Here is an 11,585-nt window from a genome sequence, read left to right as displayed (position 1 = left end):
TGATAAAAGGCGAACGCCTTTTATCAACCTTTCGCCTTTCAGTTAATTTAGTGGGTAACCTAGAAGATTTTTCACAACCAAGCTTGATAGAATATGCCTTCTGATTGATGATTTGCAAAAAACTGAATAATGTTCCCTCGATGTTATAATTTCGCAAACACCCTCAGTTGTGTCAATGACAAGACGGGAATTTAATAATAAAGATTGGATGCGACTCTTCGTGCATTGTAGTAGCCTGTATTGCATATGCAAAGAAATGAAGGCGCACAAGTTGTCTCACCGCTCAGTAGCGTGATTCTTGTTAAGTCCCTGCAGTTGGAGTATTTTCTGAAAGTATTCTCAGCTTATGTAGGCAAAAGGCAATTTTCAAAGCTTTTACATCAGAGTATAAAAATCCTCTTGAGAATTAAATTCTTGTTTAATTTAAAACGTCTGTAACTCTTCCTATACAGGTACACTACCGCCATGTTGAAAGAGAACGTTATATGAGCTATCAGTCGATGCCAAATTTTCATGAATTACGATATTTTAGGGAAACTTGTGTGTGAATGATTTTCGTCAAATTTTTTAGATGATTACGTTCTAAATTTAATCCGAAGTATCAGTAACTTTCAAGGGAAAATATTCATACCTTTCCTACATACATAAAGTCGCGATTATAGCGCCGCCTCGCGCTCTGCGACGCCCAATCGCCATTGCCCCCTATCCTCCCAGAGATCATCAGGCAATTGGCACCTTCTGATCTCCTCCTCCACCCCTTGTCGCCAACCTTTCACAGGACGTCCACGCCGTCGCCTTCCGGGAGGAACCCAATCGAAGACCTGCTTGGGCAACCGATCATCTGCCATCCTTCGCACATGTCCATACCAGACCAACTGCTTGGACCTGATATCGTGCACGATGTCCTTTTCCACACCCATTATCTCGCGTACCCTTTCATTGCGGATACGCTCTCTTCTCGATATCCCAGCAGACCTTCGCCAAAAGTCCATCTCGGTTGCCCTAAGCATGTCTTCAGTTCTTTTCTTAAGTTGCCAGACCTCACTCCCGTAAGTTACGATACTCTTCACGATGACGTTGTAAATTTTCCTTTTGGTCTCCTTGGAGATACTCTGGTCCCAGAGAACCCCATTTAGCATCGCGATAGCTTTCCTGCCTTGCACATTCCGATCTTTAATGGCCCGATCCAAATTTCCGTCCTTAGTTAACCAAACTCCGAGATATTTATACTCTTCACAGTCCAGGATCTTCCGGCCATCCTCCAGTTCAATGCTTTGCTGATCACCACCGATAACCAACTTCTCCGTCTTAACCACATTTACTTCCATTCCCCACTTTCGGTATACTTCCACTAGCTTCCGCGTCATGTAATTCGCATCTTCTTCGTCCTGAGCTATTACCACCTGATCATCAGCAAAGCACAGAGTATAAAGGGTGCCATCTTCACGTAGCGGGACGCCCATTCCCGAACAGCATCTTTTCCATTCCTTTAAAACTTCTTCCAGGTACACTTTAAATAAGGTTGGCGACAAACAACACCCTTGTTTCAGTCCTTTAGTAATTAAAAACCCCAACGATAACTCCCCATGCGATTTAACCCTAGAGAAAGCCCCACCATAAAATTCCTTAATAGCACTAATTAGTCCCCCACTAAAACCCCTTTTGTTCAAGGCTTCCCAAAGTTTCATCAATGGCACACTATCGTAAGCTTTCTGGAGATCCACAAACACTAGATGTAATTCCTGGCCAACTCCCTTCTTTTTCTCTATGACGTGGATGATGGTAAATAAGTGATCAATCGTTGACCGACCGGCTCTGAAACCTGCTTGCTCTTCCGCTTCATGTTCTTTCCACTCCTCTTCAATTTTTGCTTTCAAGATTTTTCCATACACTTTGCTCAGGGTACCTGCAACCGACAGTCCTCTATAGTTATCACACTCATCTTTTCTACCCTTCTTCTTGTATATAGGTGACACCCAAGACTCTTTCCATTCTGTCGGTACCTTTCCACCGTCCAAGCAATCTTGCATCAGGTATCTCAACCGTTGAAACAGCTTGCAGGTTCCACACTTGATCAACTCAGCAGGGATATTTCCCGGACCTGGAGCTTTATCGTTCTTCAGCTCTCGTACGGCCTTTACCACGTCCTCCATATGGATCTCCAAGTTATGATTATCGTTAGTATACTCCAAGCTTACGCCTCCATCTTGAAATTCAGGTCGCCTTTCTGTCAGTAAATTTTTAAAATACCCCTCCAGTTTATCAATGGATATCGGAGATATTAAGTCACGCTTCATGTCCCTTCGCAGCCCTTTCAGCAACTTCCAGCTCTCAGTGCTTTTCCTTCCTCCTATGTACGTGTCTATTTTGTTACAGCTCCTCTCCCAAGATTCGTTCTTTTTCTTGGTTATGAGCCTTCGTACCTGCGTCTGAGCTTTTTTATACGCCTCTTTGTCTTCTGTTTTTTTAGAGGAAAGGAACTGATGATATTTTTTCCGTTTCTCCTGAATCTCCTTCTCAATTTCTTCGTCCCACCAGTAAGGTTTTTCGCTAACTTTCCTATCATCAGCGACACCAAGAGCTTCCATTGCTGCCGAGTGAATGCAATCCTTCAGGAACTGATACTGCTGTTCGGTATCACCGTCCCTTGATTCGCCCAACTTCTCATCCAAGCGCTTTCCATATAAAGCCCTTACACTTGGATGCTGCAAGCTGTCAATGTTATAGTTTACAAGCTTGACACGATCTTTTTGTTGGTGAACTTCTTCCTGTGCTTGCCTGGTCTCCTGGCTCCCTTTCACTGGGAAAGCTATTTTCGCCCCGAGGAAATAATGATCACTGCCGCAGGAAAGACCTCTCCACACTCTAACTTGCTGAATCTTCATTCCCGTGTCTTGTCTGACAACCACATAATCAATGATTGATTTCAATCCGCGAGTAGACTGAACCCAAGTAAATTTATGGATATCCTTGTGTTGGTAGAACCCATTGAGCACCTTCATGTCCCTTTGCTCACATACGTCAATGATACGGGCTCCGTTATCATTTAGTGCCGCCTCTCCGAAAGGGCCGACGATCTTACTTTTAATTTGACGTCCTATTCTACCATTGAGATCTCCCAACACAATGATTTCCCTCCTGGATCCAATCTTACCAATTTCCTCGTTCAATTCTTCGAAAAATTGGTCCTTCACTGCGACAGTGGAATCATCGTTGACTCCATACACTCCCAAAATGGTGATTTTATGGCCAAACACTGTCATATTCATCTTTATCATTCGGGGGTTAACAGCTTCCCATGTAGTGATGCACTTCCGTAGGCTCTTGCGAATAAGAATTGCAACACCCTGTTGAGCTCGCTGATCTTTTTCCACGCCACTATAAAACAAATCGTATTCCTTTACACTTACAGAGCCTTGTCCTTTCTTCTTCGTTTCTGTTAATACCGTGACATCAAATCCGTGACTCCCTATCTCCGATACCACTTCCGTCATTTTCGTAGAAATTCCTTGTACGTTCCATGTTCCAAAAACCATCATCCGTTTACGTAATTTTTTCCGATAAATCCGTTTATTTCCATTTGTACCGAGGCAATTGTTATTGGGTCTTTTAACAGTATTCCTTTTTCCGAGTATCGGGGAGTTAGCCCGATGACTCAACCCCCAACCTGGAGGACCGGGGTTTGATTTCGGAGTTTCCTCTCCTAGACAGGTTGCTTCCACTACAGCTGAGAGCCCTGTCTGCCCTTCCAATGGGTGGTTCATACGCCTTGAAGCCGGTGACCATCTCCACTACCCCATGAGGCAGGGGTTACCAGCTGGGGTCCGCAGGATTGCTAAACCTGTGACATCAGTCCCCCATACGGGCATACCTTTCCTCAAAGGCTCATATTTCATCAGTGAAAGTTCGGCATCGTTTTAGTATATTCTGCCATGTAAGTCAGAGCGCCGTATGGACCTTCGGGAGTTGCCAAATATTCCGGATAAAAAATGTATTATTGAAGAAAGTTGTGTATCTATGCTCCCTTGAAATTTTCAGACATTTTAGATTGAATTACGTTCAAAATTGTCTGAAAAGTTTGTAGCCAGACACTTTACCCAATTTTTTTTTACCCGATACCTAGTTTGGCCAACACATTTATTTAAATTAAACATTGGCTGTGTTGCTCTCGTAGCTCTCAAAACACAGCTACAAATAAGACAAACATATCCAACACAACGTGGAAATAGAAAAAATAAAGTGCTCGCTTTGATGACGGCGCAGAGATACAACTATTCGTGCTGAATGGATGTCCGTGTTGTATCTGCAAATTTGAAGGCGCGATGCGTGAACTCGCAATGCTCCCGCTCTATGCTGTCAGTGATGCGTCACTTACATTCAAGATCGAAGGAAATAAAACAAGGCCTGATTACATCTCTCCTATCTTCTGCTACTTTGCTAACGTAGCCATTAAAGCACCACTACAAATAAGGAAAACGGAATCAACACCGAGCAAGGGGAAAAAAACGCGTTGGTGACGGCGCAGGGATACAACTATTCGTGCTTGATGGATGGCCGTGTTGTATCTGCAAAATTGAAGGCGCGATGGCGCGATGTGTGAGCTTGCGATTCTCTGTTCTACGCTGCCAATGAATTGTCGCTTTGATTCGGGTGAAAATTTTTTTAAAAAAAAATAGACTAATAAGCGTCTCTCCTATTTTCGGCTGTGCTGATATTTAATTTTTTTTATGTCTTATTCTTTTTTTTAAAGATGTATTTGTGACCTACGTCTAAAGTTCGGATGTTCCGGCTCCATAAAACCTGTGGGGCACGTTTAATCAGCGATCCTCGGGTCAGTTCGACTTAGCTTTGGCATCTGAGGGTTGTATTTCATTGTTTGGTGGAATCTCAGCACCTAGATCATTGCTTGTACCTGAACTAAGTAAACTATTAGATCAATGAACTTTGCACAAAAAAACTATCGGACAAACTTTATAAATGGACCATAAAAAGTTTGGACCAAACGAAATGGAGATGTTGCATGTGTGAGGAATTTGGGATTTGACTGTTGATTCTTACGTAAAAGTTCGCGAGAAACACGATGGTGCCACTGGTGTTCTCTGAAATCAACTCCAAAGCCCAAAAAAAGCTCTCAAGTTGAGGCCAAAATGGAGGGGATATCCCACGCTATCCTGAGAGTCCACCTCTACATCAAGACAAACTCTCCATGCAAAGATAGGGAGCAAATACATTGACAGGGCTGCCTCTTTATTTGGGGACTCTAAAACTGAGAACGCGGCATCACTGCTAATGTATTTGCTCCCTTTCTTTGCATGGAGAGTTTGTTTCAATGTAGAGGTGGACGTTCAGGATAGCGTGGCATATCCCCTCCATTTTGGCCTCAACTTGAGAGCTTTTTTTAAGCTTGGGAGTTGATTTCACAGAAAACCAGTGGCATCATCGTGTATCTCGCAAACTTTTACATAAGAATCAACAGTCAAATCGCAAATTCCTCACATATGCAACATCTCCTTTGTAGCAGAAAGTCAAGAATGATGACATGCGGTCCTAAGCATTCCTATACAGTCCTTCATAGGCGTTAATATGCGTCAGACGACAACTGACGGACTGCACTGCGTTTGACGCAATGCGAGAGGTATTCATGCAGTCTTTTAGGCGCTAATATGGGCCTTACGCTGACCGCGCTGTTTGGCGCAATGAGTGAAGTATTCCTAAAGTCTTGCAGGCGCTAATATACGTTCAAGGCAGGCCGCACTTTGTTGGGCGCGATCATTCGAACTCGCGTTAGAATAATCGCGGCATCGAATAATAGAACATGCAACATCCCCATTGGGTGAAGTGTCTGGCCAAAAAATATCCACATCTTCCCTTATCAAGGAAATATGACAACGTCCGATGGCTCATACGGCGTTTTTCCTCGGCGCGGTGGCAGTATTCTTTCCCAACGGTTCAGGCGGCGGAGGTGACGGAAATCACCATTCACTGGTCGCCGTGGCACCGCCGCACAGGTAGGAGAATGAAAATCAAGCAGGATGTTCCAGTCACTAGTCAGGTGATTCAGGAGGGGGGCGGGGACCGGGAGGGGGGGGGGCGCGGGGGGCCCAGCCGGAGGACTCGCGAAGAACGGTTCGGACCGCCGCTCAGTCGTGACGCAGAGACCGTTTCGCTCGCTCGTGGGCTCGCGCCATGTTCGCCGCGTAACCTAACCTCACCCGAGCTCCGACCCCTTTCAACCCCGTGTTTCGAACCCCTTCGACCGAAATCCCCCCCGATGTGGCCCTTGCGCGGGTCATAGTGGGCCCCCTTTCGCCCCCAAGCGGCCAGCCGCGCCCCCCAAACTCGGATCCAGCTTTGTTTTTATTTTGATTCGGGGCCTATTGCGCCCTTCTGCGCCTGTCTACCGGGTTTCGTGCAACGATATCCGTGTGGATCTAGTTTTGTTTTTGTTTTGTGTCTAACCTTTACTGAATTTTACTACTGAATGCGCAACCACTGGTTCCTCGTCCAGTTTAGCCTACTTGTAAGTGCGAGTTCGATTACTGTGTTTCCAGTGCGCCTCTTAGTGGAGTAATAAATACACGTTTTTTTCATACAAAAATTCATTATCAACAAGTGTTTTTTCCCTCGATTTTTACCACTACCGCCAAAGTTTACATTAAGCCCCTCAATCAGTGTTATCAATTATTTCTTTTTCGCTATTCTCACACCTGGTGTTTTGCGTTTATTCCGGTGCCTTCGTATCTTATGTTCAGGTTTCGTTGATTTGTGGTTTCATACGTTAAATTTTTGAAAATTGCATCTAAAATACTTATCTGTTCGGTCACTGTGGGATCTAATTCAACTAACCACGGGGAAATTTTTAACATTTTTGCGATTTTAAGGCCGTCCTCACCCAGAATAAGGTCAAGGAGTAGTCCTAGTTCTTGATTGAAAGTTGCTCTAACCAAGTGGGTGAAAATGTACCGTATGAATTTCTACGAGAGCACCTGTCTGCGGTGCGGGCAGACGGTGTACCAGGTGGACAGGGTGGGGCCCCTGAAGGACTTCACGTTCTTCCACAGTGGGTGCTTCAAGTGCTCGATCTGCGGGACGAAGCTGACCCTGAAGACCTACTACAACAACCAGCACAAGCAGGAGGACAAGGAGGTCTACTGCCACAGCCACGTGCCCAAGATCGGACCCGGGCACCTGGACGGCTCGGCCGTGGGTATCCGTTCCGCCCTGAACGTCCCGAAATCGGCCCCGTACGTCAACGACCAGATCCGGGGCTCCGGCAAAGGGACCTTCGACGCGGAGGCCCTGAATATCCGGCCGCACCTGAACGGGAGCTTCAACGCGTCCCTGAACACGACCAACAGCTCCAACGGCCAGAACCACTCGAACCATCACACCCCCACCCACGACAACTATCAGTACGGCAGGTTCGATGCCAGTGCTCTGCACATATCGCCCACGCCTTGCGGCAAACGGAGATACAGAAAGGCTACAACAAAGTTAAAGAGAAACCGCTCGAAGTCTATCTGGTAAGTCTTGTTTTCTTCTGCTTGGTAACAACGCTTAGATGGACCGCGTTTAGCAGGAAGGAACCAGCCACACCAGCTATGGCCAAAAACAAGTCAGTTCAATATTTTACAAAAGAACGTTTGTGCGGATTCCTTCGAAAATTTCAAGGAATTTGCTTCGCATTGTGTAGAAAATTCACTGAAATTTACACGAAAATCCTCACAACCGTTTTCATGTAAAACATTAAATTGCCTAATTAAATTTGGCAATAGCTGATGTGGCTTGGTTCCTTTCTGTTTAACCGCGGTCCAGATGTGACTATTCGTGAAATCTGAAGAATGTTTTCCTCGCTGTTATCTCATAATGTTGCAAAGGCACACTGTGACAAGACAATCGCGATTTTGATAATAAAGCTTGGATACGACTATTCGTCCTCTGTTGTAATCCGTATTGCAGATGCGAGGAATGAAGGCGCACGAACTGTCTCGCTACTGAGTGATGCGCTTCTTATTAGATCGCCTCTTATCAGTCGGAACGTGTTAAAAATGTTTCCATGGTAATCTGGTAGGTAAAAGAGCGCGATTTTTCACGGAGCGTAGGCACCTTCGAGGATGCCTACCTGTTTTTGAAAAACTTCTCAGCAAAAGTTGCGGGGAGGAGGAGGGAGATCTGGGATAAAATAGTCAATATGGGGGGCCTCTTCTTGAAAAAGCGTCCATTAATATTCAACTCGAGTTAAACGCCGCTTCTCTTGGCGACCCAACGTGCAAAATGTAAATTTTTGGCATTTAATATAAGGACATATTTTTATGCTGAAAAATGTAAATTTTGCAACGTTGTATTAGAAGAACCAGGGTTGAACTCAGACTAAGACTTAATCAAGAAGTTTGTCCTATCAATATACGAGTGGTGACAAAATGATCATTAGGTTTATTGCTTTTGGAAACCTCATATTTACAGTTGCCATATAGATTTTGACACCCGGGTTTATTCTACTTAATCTACTTTGAACGATTAGTTCCTAATTTTATGTTAGCCAATTGTCCAAGTACAGAATCGGCTTTTAAGGGGCTCCTCGACCTTCCTTTAGGCGCTTTTAGTTTATTAAACGCGTTTTTTGAGATGTGTATACATTTCCCCAAAAATGAACCTCACCCTCTCCAAGCAACATCTGCCTCTAAAAGATTTAATTGATGACAGAAGTCCCTAAAGTAGAAGTTAAAGCCTGATTTAGGTTTGAATCTGAGAGCGTAGTCAGCCCAAAACGAAGTTCTTGAGTTTTTTTGATGTCTTGAAAGCTCTGTAACATGAATTTTTTCAGGGGTATCGTAAAGGTCTTTTACCGCACGCAAAGCAGTGGCGTGGCGTGTTTTGCGATATATCGATTGATCTACCACTTAAATCCACGGAAAAGTATAGATAGACAGTGTGTTCGCAACGAACACCTTAATAAGCGATTCTTTACCGTAGCTTCAAATGGAGGAAATGTCGATAATTGATCATTCACGCCTCGCCCCTGACGCAAAGAGTCGCTGAACTTGCTCACAACTTTTTGCAGTTATGCTGATGACATTCGGTCCTCGAACCTGAGAACCGGTTTTCATTTACGGTAATCTCAAGTGCAGGAAATCGGCTTTGCACATTTTAAAAGGCAAACATTGCCTTGACAAAGGCCGTATCGACATAACTACATCACAGTGTGTTACGCGGAGGGGGACCAACCCAAACAATATTTCTTTTTAGAAAAAAAGGTTTAAGTTTCAACTACTAAGATTTAATAGTAATTATATCAGCTTGATAAGTCAGGGGATTTTCCCTTTCGTTTTTGCAGCTTTGAATTATTTTATTTTTACTGAGGAAAATGTTCATTGGCTTTTTTTTTACTTAGATCGGTTCTAAGCCAGAGGCGGATCCAGCAATTTGGCAAAACCGGATTCCCTCCATTTAAACCTATGTTAAATAATCGATTCTTGTCGGAGCACCTGGCCCCTCCAAGAATCGATGCATTTTCATAGGTTTAAATGGAGATAAGCAATGTTGCCAATTAGCTGCATCCACTAATGTTCTAAGCACTAAAATTTCAACTGCAAAGAGGAGGCTAGAAGTATACTCGCGTTTTGGGACCTGTCCAGAAATATACATTTTTTTTTTTTAAACCCAAACCCTAACTCGCGTTACTAAGGAATTCCAGTAATTGACGCTATGATACATCATATTGCCTACATCATAACAGCTAACCATTAAAATACTATTCTCTGACGAGCGCAATGGAGAATCAGCAGGAAAACATTTTATTGCTGCATCTGAAAGTGCTCAACGAGCTGCTGAAAAATTTTGGAAAATATATTTTAAAATTAGAAAACGTCAGACGTTTAGACGTCATCAGGCGGCATTTCCCATTTAAACACATGTATTTTAGCAAATTAGGTCATTTGGTCATATGGATTACATTTTGCGATAAGGAGCCACTATCTTTGGCTCTTCCATAAGAGCACATATCTGCATAGGGAAACCAATGGCATGTACGTTGCTTCTAAAATGGGCCAGAAGTAGTGACCCCTTGTTGCAAAATGTAATGCATATATCCTCATATAAATGTTCATTTTAGGAACTAAGAATGTTCTCACGCTCAGTTCGCTCAGTAGTTCCTTCCTAAACACGGAATTCACAAAATGTCGGACACCTGCAAATTCTTCATCGGTGCATTGAGGGCAGGGTATGGTAGCCGGGAGGGAAGGTGTAAGTTTTGAAATGTCGTGATGGAGCATTGGCGAGGCGCGAATGATCGATTATCGATATTTTCCCATTTGAAGCTACGGTAGATCGATTTTCAAGGTGTTCGTTGCAGACACCCTGTTTATCGATCCTTTTCCATGGGTCTAAATTTCAGATCAATCGATGTATCGCATAGGGCGCCACGCCACAGCGATGGAGATAAGTGTTTCCGCACCGAATCCACGGATTACGCCACTTCGAACGATAACCCAGCCACCTCACATACATCCAAACACCAGTGGGTGGGTGAAGTATGTTGTCCTAGCGCCTCGGTTGTTTGGCCGACTCCAAATTTGGTCGTATTACACAAAGCGCGGGTAAAGCGAGCACCGTAATGACGTATTTGATCCGGTGCGAGCGAGCAAATAACCACCCTCCTAATCAGGAACCACTCAACTTCACATCGGGAATTCTATCGAGTTGGGCGGTTTTTCCGGCGCATAACCGGTGTGATGGCGACGCAGACGTTGGAATTGATTAGTACCATGCGTAGGAAGCATCAAACTAGACGTCATAGCCTGAACTGTTCCGACCTAACGCCTAATTATAATTTAGAGACGTTTTTGACCTAACAGAGATCAAACTATGGAGGATGGGGAGGGGCCTGTCATTCGCCTCAGTTTGCTGAGTATATTGAATGCTCCCACATGCGCACGCGTCGCACGCAGTGTCCAGCGTTGTAAAATTTAACCATCATTAGCAGAATTTTGAACGGTGGGATTGAAGATTGAAACGGGGTTGAGATTGGTCGCCTAAAATGAATTAGTTATCACCAAAAGTTTTCGTGAAGCACTTTATACATATCGGAAACTTCCGTAATTACACCACAGATGAAAAATTAATGTTCACTGGAAAAAAAGTCGCTTGGATCTAGAGTCGAGACTCTTAATAACATGGACAAGAAAAAATACTCTTAATTCAATTGGATTTTTCCTTGAATCGAAAAGCCAAGCCTCTTGATTGGAGCGGATTTCTTTTTGATTCAAGCAAAAGTCCAATTGAATCAAGAGTATTTTTTCTTGTCAATGTTTTTAAGAGTCCGAACTCTAGGTCCAAGCTACTTTTTTTCTCAATGCTTGCATATAGCTTACATTGTAAAAAGTAAATTCAACATTTCCGCCTTCCAAAAAACCGCAGTCAATGTAGATCAAATCAGCTTTTAAGGAACAATATATGAGGACCTTTCCGACCAAACAGCGTATACCCATGTTAACGTCGCTAGAATTGTGCAATTCTTCGAAGTATCCGAAATCATCCACATTGTGCATTTCTCTGCCACAATATTTAGAATAATAGAAATGAAATAC

The 11,585-nt window shown here is 43.8% G+C and overlaps 1 protein-coding gene across 1 annotated transcript in view; it reads left to right on the top strand.

Annotated features, from left to right (window-relative positions):
* Positions 1 to 6,016: 6,016 nt before the first annotated feature.
* Hil (peptidase hillarin) overlaps positions 6,017 to 11,585 on the top strand; it is a gene marked incomplete at its 3' end in the record, with an annotated part of 74,954 nt that continues 69,385 nt past the window's right edge. Inside the window, 2 exon segments of the mRNA XM_072303539.1 lie at positions 6,017 to 6,052; positions 6,921 to 7,523. Of these exon segments, the coding sequence (XP_072159640.1) occupies positions 6,017 to 6,052; positions 6,921 to 7,523 (639 nt within the window).

Source organism: Bemisia tabaci, chromosome 8 (genome assembly GCF_918797505.1).
Source record: "Bemisia tabaci chromosome 8, PGI_BMITA_v3".
In the NCBI taxonomy this organism is placed as follows: Eukaryota; Metazoa; Arthropoda; class Insecta; order Hemiptera; family Aleyrodidae; genus Bemisia; species Bemisia tabaci.
Note: the sequence above shows the minus strand (reverse complement) of the source record. Positions and strands in the feature narration are given on the sequence as shown.